Source organism: Schistocerca americana, chromosome 9 (genome assembly GCF_021461395.2).
Source record: "Schistocerca americana isolate TAMUIC-IGC-003095 chromosome 9, iqSchAmer2.1, whole genome shotgun sequence".
Lineage (NCBI taxonomy): Eukaryota > Metazoa > Arthropoda > Insecta > Orthoptera > Acrididae > Schistocerca > Schistocerca americana.
Window position 1 is genome coordinate 42,892,200 of NC_060127.1, and position 17,410 is coordinate 42,909,609.

A 17,410-nucleotide genomic window follows, 5' to 3' on the forward strand; every position below is an offset into this window, starting at 1 on the left:
GGACATGTGGCACCAGCATAAAGTTGACATTATACGAATTATACTATCAACCACACGAGTCATACCACACAATATCGACCAGTGCATCAACGCAATACAGCTACATTCAAACGTATATATACAACTATAGAAATCTGTAATTATTGATACATGTTCAATTACCCGAAAGTTCCTAAATACTGCATAACATGTATCATACATTTAAAAGGAAGTCACGCTTGATCAAGGTCCGCATCACTTTCCATTTTTAACCGGACATAACGTCTGAGAAAGGAAAGAAATAATTATAATAATAATAATAACCCTAAATGGGAGAATTATTACAAATTTAATGAGGCAAGAAGTGTGCTTTCCAAGCACATAGTTGGGTGCGCTGGTACACAACAAGTGAATGTTCCGTTCACCGTCTGCGCTGGAGGCATATAAGCAGCCTCATTAAAGCATTCTGGGACACTGTGTCACAACTGTTCAGGTAGCGAGTATAGATTTGAGGCTACATATTTTCTCAAATTGGACAAGTTACCTAAAAACGGACTGGAATGACTTGAGTTATTCTGGAAACACAGTTTCAAAGAATCATGGCAGAAGAATATAATGAAAGCAACCATTATTTCAATTAACAATTAATTTTATTTTGGAAATTATTCACAATTTCTCACAAAACAAATGCTCCATACAAAAAGAGGTTCCAATTTCATTTTGGTAATACAATTTTTGCAATTAAAAGTAAGCTTGATGATGTAAAACTACTCACATACAGTACTGTAATCGTGTGAAATGTTGCAGCTCAGTAAGCTACATGTTACGGGAGATATCTGTTCATAAGGCTGATAACTTTATCGTAGACAAGCTCTTTGACGTGGATCGCCCACATGTAGTCGACGTGGTTGAAGGAGTCCTGACTCACGAGGAAGCGACCAATACAGTTCGGTAGTTCTTTGTACAGCCTGTCGACGTCCTGGAACAGAAGACAAAATCAAATTCCAGTGATGATCTTTTTGTTTATTCAACGTTAGGAAATAGTGTGCAGATGAGCATGTAACTGGTGGAATGACGGTAGCGGCTGATATGACACGTGATGGAAAACATTATTTTTCTCATCCATATTTCTCTCGCATTACTGCATTTACTCTTTGATTCTTTTTCTTTGTTCCTTTTTACTTATTTCAGTTTGTTTACTTCTTTTCATTTCTTTTTCCTTTTTTTCTATTCTGTCTTCTCTTTTCTTTTATTTCCTTCCCACTCTTTGATTTTCCATTCAATCTTTCTGTGTTTCATTCCTGCTTTCTTTTCCCTCATTTTCTTCGTACTTTTCCTTTCTTTTCTTCTCTCCCTTAAATACCATTTATTTCTCTCCCAGTCGTTACTTCTCTTTCTTTCTTTCTTTCTTTGTTTTTTTCTTTCTGCCTCTCTTCCTTTTCCTCTTCTGCTTCTTCCTTCCAGTGGAGATTGTAGACTTTTAGCAACTTCAGTTGTGCTTCTGTTAATTTTTTCTTCATTTTCTTCTCACTTTTACTTTCTTTTCTTCTCTCCTTTAAATTCCATTTATTTCTCTCTCTGTCTTTATTTCTCTTTCTTTCCCCAATAAAGATGCAACATGTGCACTAGTAGCGAATTCTAGTGGGGCAGAAAGTAAATGTTTATACCATGGCAGTGTGGTAGATGTGAGCCTAGTACTGTGAAAGAAACAGTTGGATAATAAAGATAAACACTACGTTTTTCTTGTTCCTGAAATTATTTCAGAAGACAATGACTTTCAGTTGAGTGTGTATTTGTGGATGACTTGAATGAACTCAGTGATTGCGTTCTGATGTATTTTCCAGGAGAAGTTGTTCAACACAAACGGAGCAAAGATCCTTTCAGTACACTCCTTTCATCAACCTTATGATATTGAAGAACAATAGCAATTTGTTGATATTTCTTCAGACTCAACATTGAAATCGAATTTGTTTTTCGTTATCACCGCTACATGTAGTAGCATGTTTTGAATAAACTTCGCTGGATTGCCATATAGCCATTGCTTTCAGTTATCATTATTCAAGTTTACGAGAACCTCTAAGCCTTCTACGTTAGGATTTCAGTTTAAGGGGGACGTTCATGAAATTGACCAAAATATGAATTTTCATTGTTATAAGAACTCTTGGACAATAATTTCCCAAGTTTCAATGATGAAATCGCGTCTGACGTACTGCTGAAAAGTCACTTGAAGATTTAGTTAGGGCAGAAAACAAGAAACCAGAAGACTCTGAATAAATCTGGGGGCTTCTGAAGAGATGATATAAGAAAAGAAGTTAGGTTGAGTTTTGAACTGCATTTCCTATAAAATTTGTTCTTTTTTTTTAATTGTATGTATGTTCTTCTCAGAATATAGGAAAAGAACCAGTGGCTGAGAAGGGAAGGAGACACGGTTGTAGCTTACGTCAATGTTATTCAATCTGCACACTGAGTAAGCAGTGAAGAAAACCAAAGAAAAATTTCGAGAAGGAATTAGAGTTCAGGGGGAAGAAATGAAAACTTTTAGGTTTTCCTATGACATTGCAATTCTGTCAGAGACAGCAAAGGACTTGGAAGACCAGTTGAACGTAATGGGTAGTATATTGAAAGCAGGATATAAGACGGACATCATCAAAGTAAAACAAAGATATTGGAATGTTGTAGAATTAAATCACATGATGCGGAGGGAACTAAATTAGAAAACGAGACTGTAGTAGGTGAGAGAGTAGTAGATGAGTTTTGCCTTTTGGGTAGCAAAATACTGATGATGGCTGAAGCAGAGAGAGTATGAAATGTAGACTAGCAATGACAAGGAAAGTGTTTCTGAAGAAGAAACATTTGCTAACATCCAATATATATTTAGGTGCTAGGAAGTCTTTTCTGAAAGTATTTGTATGGAGTGTAGCCATGTATGGAAGTGAAACATGGACGATAAACAGTTTAGATAAGAGGAGAAACAGGCTTTGGAAATGTGCTTCTACAGAAAAATGCTGAAGATTAGTTGGGTAGAACACATTATAGACGAGGAGATATTGAATAGAATTGAGGAGAAAAGAAATTTGTGACACAACAAGACTAGGAGAAGGGACTGGTTGACAGCACACATCCTGAGACATCAAGGCACCACAGGTTTAGTATTTGAGGGAAGTGTGGGGGGGGGGGGGGGGTTACAACTTGTGGAGGGATACTTATATAGATGAATAGAGGAAGTAAATTCAGAATGATGTAAGTTGGAGCAGTTATTCAGATATGAAGAGGCTTGCACCAGATAAAGTAGCATGGAGAGCTGCATCAAACCTGCCTTTGGACTGAAGACCACAATAACAACATGAACTCTAGAATTATTTCTATAAACGCAATAAATGTTGTATCAAGGCTAAATTTTGGATGACTGAGTGTAAGCTGAGCTGCGAGATGGGGCAAAGTGCTTGGAATTTTGCATCTGTTTTGTATTACACTTATGGCATTACAAATGAAAAAAATATTAAAATTCTCCCATTCAATAAATTCAACAAACTTCATGTGGCAAACTTACTGTATGCAAAGAGAGTATACATAGATCACTTTGTAGAAATCTCTTGAATAGTTTATATATATAGTTTATATAATCAAAGGACAAAATTTCATTGCCGTATCTTCAAAATTATAGATTTGGATCATCTTTTAAGTTACGCATGTTTTTCGTGAATGTCCTCTCCTAAATCTCTTCTAGTAGAGAGAATCCTGGCTATTTTTTCTCTTTCTATACAAGGAGATGCAACTTTACCGCACACAGACACAGCGCCCCTGGCTAACTGCCCCGGCCACTTATACTGACCTGCAGTGCGGCGCACCAGTCGTTGTTGCTGTAGTGGAGCGCCACCTTGGCGGTGATCTTGGAGATGTCGTAGTCTGGTGGCCAGAAGCTGCCGTACTTCTGCAGGTTACCCAGCATGCCAAAGTCGTACTGCCGGAAGTGGCCTGTGGACAAACATACAGTCACACCCAGACGCCGCTACTATAGTCCAGTAACAAGCAAACGGAACAAGTTAAGTCCTAGATGAAAGGGAAAAATCTGTACGGTGTCTCCTATGCAGTGAAGATTACATCGATAGTAAGAGTAACACAGACGGACAGAAAAGAGAACCACTCAGAAAACATGGCTGGACGTCATGAAACTTCGTGCATGGACACACCATCGCTGGCGATGTTGATGATTATGGTTGCTAATCTCTGTGAGATGTATAACAGCCACTTGAGTGCATTAGTGTTGTTCGTTTTCAGTGTTATAACCATGCCTGTTAAGGTAAACACTGAGGTGATATAAGTCATGGGATAGAGATATGCACATAGACAGATAATGGTAGTATCGTGATACAAGGTATAAAACGACAGTGCATTGGCAGCGCTGTCATTAGTACTCAGTTGGTTAATGTGAAAAAGTTTTCTACATGATCATTTCGGAAATCGTTATGGAATTCAATATTCTGAGATTTACAAAGAGTGTGCTGAGAATATTGTATTTCAGGCATTACCTCTTATCACGGACAATGCAATGGCCGATGACCTTCATTTAAAGACCGAGAGCAGTCCCATTTGCATAGGGCTGTTAGTGCTAACAGACAAGCAACAGTGAGTGAAATAACCACAGAAATCAATATCCGACGTACGATGAACGTACTGGCAGAGACAGTGTGGCGAAATTTTGGCGTTAATGGGCTGTGGCAACAGAGGACCAATGCGAGTGTCTTTGCTAACAGCACGACATCGCTTGCAGTGCCTCTCCTGGGCTCGACTGGAAAACCGTGTCCTGGTCAGGTGATTCCAGATTTCAGTTGGTAAGAGCTGATGGTGTGGCACAGCTCGCATGAAGCCACGGATCCAAGTTGTTAACAAGGCACTGCGTAAGTGTTTACAGGATACAGACTGGTCCTCTGGTCCAGCTGAAGCTATTATTGACTGGAAACGGCTATGTTCGATTACTTGGAATCCATTTTCAGCCGTTCATTGGCTTCACGTTCCCTAACAAAGAATTCTTATGGATGAGAATGCACCATGTCACCTGGCCGCAGTTTTCGCGACTGGTTTGAAGAGCTTTCTGCACAATTAGGGCGAATGATTTGACCACTGAGATCTCCCGAATGAACCCCACCGACCATTTGTGGGACATAATCGAGAGATTTTGTGCACAGGAACCTGCACCAGTAACACTTCCGCAATTATGGACGGCTATAGAGGCAGCATGGTTCAGTGTTTCTGCAGGGGACTTCGAATGGCTTGTTGAGACCACAGCACGTCGAGCTAGCGTACTATGCCAGGCAAAAGTAGGTCTGACACGATCTTAGGAGGTGTCCAGTGACTTTTGTCACCTCAGTGTATATCAGGTGGGAACAGCGTCAGATGTTGAATGAATACTATGTAGGACATATAGATGTAGTGCACACGTGTGAGACAGTGTTATCAGCACCTTGCATAGTTCGAAAGACTCTTCATTTTGGGTCTTCACTTGGCCATCTGGACGAACCTGTCAGTTTCCAGGTTTGTGGGCAGCCGGATGTGAGAGTAGCCAATTGTTGGACTGAATGGGAATGTGTGGACAGTCCTACCGGTAGTCAGTGATGAAGTTGGCCACGTCTGATCACCACAAGGGACGATCGCCATATTGTGCACCAAGTACATCGTAGCTCCTTCTGACCAACTCTTGCCATCCGAAAAGCACTCCGTGGGACATCATGTGTCAGCATGCGCTATTGGTTGGAGACTATCAACATCTGGACTAGGGAATTACTGTCCCATGTGAAGGCTACAGTGGCATGACCAGAAATTGTGAACTGATTATGACTGACGTCTGTGTTCAGTAGCGAATCAGGGTGATGGCCAGTGACCATCGTGAGCGGTTATCTCGGTATCCTGGGGAGACGTTCCATTGTTCCAAATATTTGAGTGGCAGAGCTGTGTTGCTCCTGACTTCATGATGTGGAGAGTCATTGGCCGTGACTTCAGGTCGTGGGTGGTGGTGACTGAGAGGACTCTGAATGCATAACGGTACGTCAGGGGCAACTTGAGTCTTCATGTGTTATCTCTAGAGCGAGAGTATCATGGCGCCAAATTTCAGCACGACAACACACGTTCTCACTTGGAACGTGTCTGTAAACTGTATTCATGATGTTGAGGCACTCCTGAGGTCAGCAAGATTTTTTATTTTTATTTACACGTCAAGTCCTGTACGACCGAATTGAGGAGCAGATCTCCAAGGTCATGGAACGTGTCAGTACATGGAATTACAACATAAAAGTAATAACAGATAAAAATAAATGTTCATGAACCCGAAAAAAGCCAATCCATAAGTTTAAGTAAACGAAATCAACAATACAATAAGAATCAGCTTAACTTTTCAAGGAACTAGACAGAATGCAAGGAGTGACCCATGAGGAAACTCTTCAGTTACGATTTGAAAGCGCGTGGATTCCTGCTAAGATTTTCGAATTCGAATGGTAGCTTATGGAAAATGGATTCAGCAGTATACTGCACAACTTTTTGCACAAGAATTAAGGAAGTTCGATCCGAATGCAGGTTTGATTTCTGCCGTGTATTAACCGAGTGAAAGCTGCTTATTCTTGGGAGTAAGCTAATATTGGCAACAAGAAACGACAGTAAGGAATATATATATATATATATTGAGAGGCCAATGTCAAAATACCCAGACTCGTGAACACGGGTCGACAAGACGTTCGTGAACTTACACCACTTATTGCCCGAACCGGCCATTTCTGAGCCAAAAATATCCTTTTAGAATCGATCATAGCTCTGTCTCTGATAGATCGTGTGTGGGACCAGCTCAGCCACCACCATCATGGCAACCATAACACCCAGTACACAGCGGAAAAGAGACAACAACTTTGAGACAGTTTGCCTCAGGAAAAGATACAACAGTTTTATGACATCCCACCCAACTGAATTAGTGCACGCATTCAGGCCAGATGTGGGGCAACCTCATACTTATAAATGGGCTCATACTGTAAAGTTATTTGGAAGTTTCACTCGATTTTTTTAATTACTGAAACAACATGTCCCCTCAACCAGTGAAGTTTCTTTTCGTTTCCTCCTCCTTTTCTGGATGCTTCACTTTTTCTGCAAGCATTGTAGTTTATCGTGCCTTGCATTGCTGAAATTTTACAGTTCCAGAAGTCAGCTAAAAAAATTTATGGTCGCTGCTGTGTTGAAAATTAGGACCACAGATATACTAAAGGAAATGATTAGGCATTATTGCGATGAAGTGTAGGCCCAGGTTTATTTTCAAGAAAGTGGTTGAGTGTTGCCATGGTAAAACAGTGCACTAGCCTCTCTCATCTGTCAGTAACTGATATTCATACTGTGTTATCCTGTACTGATACCACCTCACAGGCGTCGTTACGCTGGTACCGGAATTGCAAGTTTCCATCCGACACTGACAGCAGTCGCACAGGATCGGGGGGACCGAACGGTCATGCCCAGTATGCCACACCTCCAGCAGATCTGTACCACGAGCGCCCTCTGCTGCTACGGTACAGGACAGCCTGCCTGCGGCAGCTGCTCAGCCACTTGAGCCATTTGCACTTGCAGCCACTATACTATGACACCTCCGTTTGTACTTCTTCCTACTGACATGAATAGCTGAACTCTGTTTTTGTTACATCATTTGTAATTTGTTTTATCGGTTCGGGATTTGTAGGACTCCCCTTGATACATCCAGGTTGCTTTACACAAAGGAAGCAGCTACTCGGGTAGCAGAGTACTTGTGAAGTGCACATGAGGATGTTTAAGGCTACGTGATAGTTTCAGGTACTCTGAGTGTTTTGGATCGGGTACATATGCAGGCACATACATACTCGTCTCCCACTCGCTCTGTTTGCGAGTGGAACAGAAATGGAAATGAATGCGCCACTCCCCTTAAGGTGCTAACGATAAACACACAACAAAAAGAGTTTTGGAGCACCCCGGTTCCCAGAACTCCTGAAGATGGAAATCCACTGTGGATATTGTATCACAGACACAGTCCCTTTGACTGTTCAGAGATGTCACTACACCCGCTCAAAGATGTAAACAACCACCCATGAGCAGCGCCTATTACACGGAGGGGGCCTGACAGCTGGTCAGTTTCAGTCATTCCACCAGGAAGGGGGTACACGACTCGTGTTGTCTGTAGTTTAGCGTTGCCTAGACGGTCAATACCGCGGTTCGATCGCGTCCGCATTGTTACTTTGTGCCAGGAAGGGCTCTCAACAAGGGAAGTGTGCAGGCGTCTCGGAGTGAACCAAAGCGATGTGGTTCGGACATGGACGAGATACAGAGAGACAGAAACTGTCGACTACTTGCCTCGGTCAGGCCGCCCTGTAGTGGATGACAGCTAGCTACGGATCATGGCTCGGAGGAACCCAGACAGCAACGCCACCATGTTCAATAATGCTTTTCGTGCAACCACAGGTGCTACGACTGAAACTGTAGGCAATAGGCTGCATGATGTGCAACTTCAATACCGACGTCCATGGCTATGGCCATCTTTGCCATCAGGACACCATGCAGAGCGGTACAGATGGGCCTAAAAACATGCCGAATGGACCGCTTAGGATTGGCATCACGTTCTCTTCACCGATGAGTGTCGTATACGCCTTCAACCAGACAACCGTCTGACATGTGTTTGGAGGCAACTGGGTTAGGCTGAACGCCTTATACACACTGTCCAGGGAGTGCAGCAAGGTGGAGGTTCCCTGCTGTTTTTGGGTGGCATTATGTGGGGCCGACGTACGCCGCTGGTCGTCATGGAAGGCGCCGTAACGACTGTACGATACGTGAATGCCATCCTCCGACCGATATTGTTGTTGTTGTGGTCTTCAGTCCTGAGACTGGTTTGATGCAGCTCTACATGCTACTCTATCCTGTGCAAGCTTCTTCATCTCCTAGTACCTACTGCAACCTCCATCCTTTTGAATCTGCTTAGTGTATTCATCTCTTGGCCTCCCTCTACGATTTTTACCCTCCACGCTGCCCTCCAATACTAAATTGGCGATCCCTTGATGCCTCAGAACATGTCCTACCAACTGGTCCCTTCTTCTTGTCAAGTTGTGCCACAAACTCCTCTTCTCCCCAATTCTATTCAGTACCTCCTCATTAGTTACGTGATCTACCCATCTAATCTTCAGCATTCTTATGTAGCACCACATTTCGAAAGCTTCTATTCTCTTCTTGTCCAAACTAGTTATCGTCCATGTTTCACTTCCATACATGGCTACACTCCATACAAATACTTTCAGAAACGACTTCCTGACATTTAAATCTATACTCGATGTTAACAAATTTCTCTTCTTCAGAAACGCATTCTTTGCCATTGCCAGTCTACATTTTATATCCTCTCTACTTCGACCATCATCAGTTATTTTGCTCCCCAAATAGCAAAACTCCTTTACTACTTTAAGTGTCTCATTTCCTAATCTAATTCCCTCAGCATCACCGGACTTAATTCGACTACATTCCATTATCCTCGTTTTGCCTTTGTTGATGTTCATCTTATATCCTCCTTTCAAGACACTGCCCATTCCGTTTAACTGCTCTTCCAAGTCCTTTGCTGTCTCTGAAAGAATTACAATGTCATCGGCGAACCTCAAAGTTTTTATTTCTTCTCCATGGATTTTAACACCTACTCCGAACTTTTCTTTTGTTTCCTTCATTGCTTGATCAATATACAGATTGAATAACATCGGGGATAGGCTACAACCCTGTCCCACTCCCTTCCCAACCACTGCTTCCCTTTCATACCCCTCGACTCTTATAACTGCCATCTCCTTTCTATACAAATTGTAAATAGCCTTTCGCTCCCTGTATTTTACCCCTGCCACCTTCACAATTTGAAAGAGAGAATTCCAGTTAACATTGTCAAAAGCTTTCTCTAAGTCTACAAATGCTAGAAATGTAGGTTTGCCTTTCCTTAAACTTTCTTCTAAGATAAGTCGTAGGGTCAGTATTGCCTCACGTGTTCCAACATTTCTGCGGAATCCAAACCGATCTTCCCCGAGGTCGGCTTCTATCAGTTTTTCCATTCGCCTGTAAAGAATTCGCGTTAGTATTTTGCGGCTGTCACTTATTAAACTGACAGTTCGGTAATTTTCACATCTGTCAACACCTGCTTTCTTTGGGATTGGAATTATTATATTCTTCTTGAAGTCTGAGGTTATTTCACCTGTCTGATACATCTTGCTCACCAGATGGTAGAGTTTTGTCAGGACTGGCTCTCCCAAGGCTGTCAGTAGTTCTAATGGAATGTTGTCTACTCCCGGGGCCTTGTTTCGACTCAGGTCTTTCAGTGCTCTGTCAAACTCTTCACGCAGTATCGTACCTCCCATTTCATCTTCATCTACATCCTCTACTATTTCCATAATATTGTCCTCAAGTACATCGCCCTTGTATAGACCCTCTATATACTCCTTCCACCTTTCTGCATTTCCTTCTTTGCTTAGAACTGGGTTTCGATCTGAGCTCTTGATATTCATACAAGTGGTTCTCTTTTCTCCAAAGGTCTCTTTAATTTTCCTGTAGGCAGTATCTATTTTACCCCTAGTGAGATAAGCCCCTACATCTTTACATTTGTCCTCTAGCCATCCCTGCTTAGCCATTTTGCACTTCCTGTCGATCTCATTTTTGAGACGTTTGTATTTCTTTTTGCCTGCTTCATTTACTGCATTTTTATATTTTCTCCTTTCATCAGTTAAATTCAATATTTCGTCTGTTAGCCAAGGGTTTCTACCAGCCCTCGTCTTTTTACCTATTTGATCCTCTGCTGCCTTCACTATTTCATCCCTCAAAGCTACCCATTCTTCTTCTACTGTATTTCTTGCCCCCATTCCTGTCAATTGTTCCCTTATGCTCTCCCTGAAGCTGTGTACAACCTCTGGTTCTTTCAGTTTATCCAGGTCCCATCTCCTTAATATCCCACCTGTTTGCAGTTTCTTCAGTTTTAATCTACAGTTCATAACCGATAGATTGTGGTCAGAGTCCACATCTGCCCCTGGAAATGTCTTACAATTTAAAACCTGGTTCCTAAATCTCTGTCTTACCATTATATAATCTTTCTGATACCTTTTAGTATCTCCAGGGTTCTTCCATGTATACAACCTTCTTTCATGATTCTTAAACCAAGTGTTAGCTATGTTTAAGTTATGCTCTGCGTAAAATTCTACCAGGCGGCTTCCTCTTTCATTGTGTTTCCTTCTCTCCCTTTTCCTACTGTTGAATTCCAGTCACCCATGACTATTAAATTTTCGTCTCCTTTCGCTACCGGAATAATTTCTTTTATCTCATCATACATTTCATCAATTTCTTCATCATCTGCAGAGCTAGTTGGCATATAAACTTGTACTACTGTAGTAGGCGTGGGCTTCGTGTCTACCTTGGCCACAATAATGTGTTCACTATGCTGTTTGTAGTAGCTTACCCACACTCCTATTTTTTATATTCATTATTAAACCTACTCCTCCATTACCCCTATTTGATTTTGTATTTATAACCCTGTATTCACCTGACCAAAAGTCTTGTTCCTCCTGCCACCGAACTTCACTAATTCCCACTATATCTAACTTTAACCTATCCATTTCCCTTTTTAAATTTTCTAACCTACCTGCCCGATTAAGGAATCTGACATTCCACGCTCCGATCCGTAGAACGCCTGTTTTCTTTCTCCTGATAACGACATCCTCTTGAGTAGTCCCCGCCCGGAGATCCGAATGGGGGACTATTTTACCTCCGGAATATTTTACCCAAGAGGACGCCATCATCATTTAATCATACAGTAAATCTGCATGCCCTCGGGAAAAATTACGGCTGTAGTTTCCCCTTGCTTTCAGCCGTTCGCAGTACCAGAACAGCAAGGCCGTTTTGGTTAATGTTACAAGGCCAGATCAGTCAATCATCCAGACTGTTGCCCCTGCAACTACTGAAAAGGCTGCTGCCCCTCTTCAGGAACCACATGTTTGTCTGGCCTCTCAACAGATACCCCTCCGTTGTGGTTGCACCTACGCTACGGCTATCTCTATCGTTGAGGCACGCAAGCCTCCCCACCAACGGCAAGGTCAATGGTTCATGGGGGGGAGGATCCGACAGATAGTGCAACCATATCGGCAGCATATTGGCAAGGCATTCGTGTACAGGGACGACAATTCGCACCACCACCGTGCACATCTTGTGAATGACTCCTTTCAGAATAACGACATCGCTCGACTAGAGAGGCCAGCATGTTCTCCAGACATGGCCCCCATCGAACATCCCTGGGATAGATTGAAAAGGGCTGTTTATGGATGACATGGGCCAACAACCACTCTGAGGGATCTACGCCGAATCTCCGTTGAGGAGTGGGGCAATCTGGACCAACAGTGCCTCGATAAACTTGTGGATAGTATGCCACGACGAATACCGGCGTCCATCAATGCAAGACCACCTCTGAAGGTCTCTCTGGATGGTGGTACAACATGCAGTGTGTGGTTTTGATGAGCCACAAAAATGGCGGAAATGATGTTTATGTTGATCTCTATTCCAATTTTCTGTATAGGTTCCGCAACTCTAGGATTCGAGGTGATGCAAAACTTTTTTTGATGTGTGTAGATGTAGACATAGATGTAGAATGAGTCTTCATACGTTTGTAAAAGTTAAGTAAATCTTCACTCTTCTGTTGTGTATAAAGTCGTATACTACACAGACAGCTGGTAGCAAGGCATCAAAGGTCACATTTGGAGGATTAGTAACAAGTTACATGCCGATCAATTTCGCTTCGGCAGAGATAAAAGCACCAAACCAATTGGATGTTGTGCTTCATGAGGGAAGCAATATTCAAGATAAATTAAGATATCTTCATAGGATTTGCCTACGTAGAAAAAGCATTTGACAACGTAAAATGGTGTGAGACGTCCAAAATTATCTGAAAAAAAGGAAACGCTGGTAATGTACGATGTGTACAAGAACCAACAGCTAACTAGAAGAATGGAAGAAAGTATGACGTCAGTGTTGTTCCGCTACAGTTCTAGAAAATATATTTGGCACTGCTTGATTTCTGGTGGTGTAACACAGTCTACGAAGTTATAATGAATGTATTTAATTTAACTGATTTAACCGTTGTTCCTGACAGAATATTATAATAAGGAAACGTAGAACTGTGTGTTTAGAGAACTCGCAGATTGAAAAAATAGCAAACTTATGTTTTATAATGCATCACATTGTCTTCCTAGCTACAAAATAGCGGCGGTGGAACCATCACGACGTATTGGTAACATCAGTACATGACGCATGTTATTAAAGGCATAAAACATGGCTATTGTGCGTGTAAGAATGCGATACAAACCGCTCTGGATTTCCTGTCCATAGTGGATCAGCTGCTTCGTAGAGCACCCTGCCGGGTCATGGCCCATGATGACGGGAATCATCGTCTGCAACACAAGTCATCAAATGTCACATGACACGGTCTCAATCAGCATAAATATAAAATATAACATATCACAGTTAATAGGAACAATAAACTTGTGGGATACATTCTCCTGGATGTTGACACAGTAGATGTACAGTACTGGCCATTAAAATTGCTACACCACGAAGATGACGTGCTACAGACGCTAAATTTAACCAACAGGGAGAAGATGCTGTGATATGCAAATGATTAGCTTTTCACACAAGGTTGGCGCAGGTGGCGACACCTACAACGTGCTCACATGAGGAAAGTTTCCAACCGATTTCTCATACACAAACAGCAGTAGACCGGCGTTTCCTGGTGAAACGTTGTTGTGATGCCTCGTGTAAGAAGGAGAAATGCCTACCATCACGTTTCCGACTTTGATAGAGGTCGGATTGTAGCCTATCGCGATTGCGGTTTATCGTATCGTGACATTGCTGCTCGCGTTGGTCGAGATCCAATGACTGTTAGCAGAATATGGAGTCGGTGGGTTCAGGAGGGTAATACGGAACGCCGTGCTGGATCCCAACGGCCTCGTACCACTAGCAGTTGAGATGACAGGCATCTTGTCCACATGGCTGTAACGGATCGTGCAGCCACGACTCGATCCCTGAGTCAACAGATGGGGACGTTTGCAAGACAACAACCATCTGCACGAACAGTTCGACGATGTTTGCAGTAGCGTGGACTATCAGCTCGGAGACCATGGCTGCGTTACCCTTGACGCTGTATCACAGAGAGGAGCGCCTGCGATGGTGTACTCAATGACGAACCTGGATGCACGAATGGCAAAACGTCATTTTTTCGGATGAATCCAGGTTCTGTTCGCAGCATCATGATGGTCGCATCCGTGTTTGGCGACATCGCGGTGAGCGCACATTGGAAGCGTGTATTCGTCATCGCCATACCGACGTATCACCCGGCGTGGTGGTATGGGGTGCCATTGGTTACACGTCTCTGTCACCGTTTGTTCGCATTAACGGCACTTTGAAGAGTGAACATTACATTTCAGATGTGTTACGACCCGTGACTCTACCCTTCATTCGATCCCTGCGAAACCCTACATTTAGGCAGGATAATGCACGACCGCATTTTGCATGTCATGTACGGGCCTTTCTGGATACAGAAAATGTTCGACTGCTGCCCTGGCCAGCACATTCTCCAGATCTCTCACAAATTGAAAACGTCTGGTCAATGGTAGCCAAGCAACTGGCTCGTCACAACACGTCAGTCACTACTCTTGATGAACTGTGGTATCGTGTTGAAGCTGCATGGGCAGCTGTACCTGTACACGCCATCCGAGTTCTGTTTGACTCAATGCCCAGGCGTATCAAGCCCGTTATTACGGCCAGAGGTGGTTGATCTGGGTACTGATTTCTCAGGATCTATGCACCCAAATTGCGTGAAAATGTAGTCACATGTCAGTCTAGTATAATATATTTGTCCAATGAATACCCGTTTATCATGTACATTTCTTCTTGGTGTAGCAATTTTAATGGCCAGTAGTGTAAAATATACTGCCGGGGAAAAAAATAGTACACATGGAAAATGGTCGCCAGTTTTGATCAGATGACGGATATGCCACCTGGGGGATAGTAGATGTACTGATAATAGTTTCAACATCGTCCGCCAACTAATAGCGTCATGCCATAGCCGCCAGAGGGCCATGTGTGTCTACTCTAAAAGGTAGGGAATGCTGACAAGCAGAAGGCTCAGTTTGGTGCAAACGTGTGAAGCGAGCAGGCTACGATGCTACAGACACGCACTTGTGCTTCCTACAACCAACCGAGCGAGTTTGAAAGGGGTCAAATTGCGACCTTCAGCGTGGCGGGATGGTCCTTTCGGAGATTTGCCGCACAAGCTGCACGTTGTAATGATTACGTAATTCAAGTACCATTACAACAGTCTCTCGCCCGCACACAAGATTCTGGATGTCTACGCAGCACAGACGCCTACCTGCATCGTCGTATTGTACAGACAAGAGTGGCAGATCGCAGAGCTACCACAGCAAAGGTAAAAGGACTTGTGAGCCCAGACGTGCCAACAGGAGCTGTTGTGAACCAGTTATCAGGAGTGGGACTACGGGCACGCACACACCTCTAGCCTGTCTTCCACTCACGGCGCAGCATCGACGTGCACAGCTCGACTGGTGACGTCAGAGGATCGCTTGGAAGATGGAATAGCGCACCGTGGTCTTCAGTGGTGAAAGCAGATTCTGCCTGCACGCGAGTGAAGGTCGTTTGCGTGTAGACGATGGTGAGCACTGCCGTATAGAGTGCATTCATCCAAGACACAGTGGCCCCATTCCAGGCATTATGGTCTGGGGTGTGACAAGTTACAACACTCGTTCAACTTTGGTGTTTCTGGAGGGACGCTAAATAGCTCTCGGTAGGTGCACAATGTTGTTAGACTTATTCTTCTGCCGTTCTTGGAACAAGAAGGTGATCTGTTGTTCCAGAAGGATAATGCTCGCCCACACACTGCCTGTGTAACTCAACGTCATCTGCAAGACAAGCAGCAACTTCCCTGGCCAGCACAACTCTAGACTTGGCTCCGATCTGGCACGCATGGAACATGATGGGACGAGAAATAGTCGTGTGACTGATCAGCCAACTACTCTTACAGGACTACGTGTATAGGTCGAGACGGCGTGGCATAACGTATCCCACGACAGAATTCGCCATCTGTACGATCGTCTAGATGCAAGAGTCAGCGCCTCCATTGCCACCTGTGGAGGCTACACCACGCACTAATGTGGGTGTTTCAGCGTGGGTTGATACGTGGTACCTCAGAACGCTAGTGCTATTTGTAAATGTAATACACTCCTGGAAATTGAAATAAGAACACCGTGAATTCATTGTCCCAGGAAGGGGAAACTTTATTGACACATTCCTGGGGTCAGATACATCACATGATCACACTGACAGAACCACAGGCACATAGACACAGGCAACAGAGCATGCACAATGTCGGCACTAGTACAGTGTATATCCACCTTTCGCAGCAATGCAGGCTGCTATTCTCCCATGGAGACGATCGTAGAGATGCTGGATGTAGTCCTGTGGAACGGCTTGCCATGCCATTTCCACCTGGCGCCTCAGTTGGACCAGCGTTCGTGCTGGACGTGCAGACCGCGTGAGACGACGCTTCATCCAGTCCCAAACATGCTCAATGGGGGACAGATTCGGAGATCTTGCTGGCCAGGGTAGTTGACTTACACCTTCTAGAGCACGTTGGGTGGCACGGGATACATGCGGACGTGCATTGTCCTCTTGGAACAGCAAGTTCCCTTGCCGGTCTAGGAATGGTAGAACGATGGGTTCGATGACGGTTTGGATGTACCGTGCACTATTCAGTGTCCCCTCGACGATCACCAGTGGTGTACGGCCAGTGTAGGAGATCGCTCCCCACACCATGATGCCCGGTGTTGGCCCTGTGTGCCTGGGTCGTATGCAGTCCTGATTGTGGCGCTCACCTGCACGGCGCCAAACACGCATACGACCATCATTGGCACCAAGGCAGAAGCGACTCTCATCGCTGAAGACGACACGTCTCCATTCGTCCCTCCATTCACGCCTGTCGCGACACCACTGGAGGCGGGGTGCACGATGTTGGGGCGTGAGCGGAAGACGGCCTAACGGTGTGCGGGACCGTAGCCCAGCTTCATGGAGACGGTTGCGAATGGTCCTCGCCGATACCCCAGGAGCAACAGTGTCCCTAATTTGCTGGGAAGTGGCGGTGCGGTCCCCTACGGCACTGCGTAGGATCCTACGGTCTTGGCGTGCTTCCGTGCGTCGCTGCGGTCCGGTCCCAGGTCGACGGGCACGTGCACCTTCCGCCGACCACTGGCGACAACATCGATGTACTGTGGAGACCTCACGCCCCACGTGTTGAGCAATTCGGCGGTACGTCCACCCGGCCTCCCGCATGCCCACTATACGCCCTCGCTCAAAGTACGTCAACTGCACATAC

The 17,410-nt window shown here is 44.2% G+C and overlaps 1 protein-coding gene across 1 annotated transcript in view; it reads right to left on the minus strand.

Moving 5' to 3' along the window:
• Window positions 1-620: 620 nt before the first annotated feature.
• LOC124550969 (lipase 3-like) overlaps window positions 621-17,410 on the minus strand; it is a 78,443-nt gene continuing 61,653 nt past the window's right edge. The window contains exons 6-8 of the mRNA XM_047125788.1: window positions 13,334-13,418; window positions 3,812-3,954; window positions 621-958 (exon numbers count right to left, since the gene is read on the minus strand). Of these exons, the coding sequence (XP_046981744.1) occupies window positions 803-958; window positions 3,812-3,954; window positions 13,334-13,418 (384 nt within the window). The 3' untranslated portion in view covers window positions 621-802. The remainder of the gene's footprint in view (window positions 959-3,811; window positions 3,955-13,333; window positions 13,419-17,410) is intronic.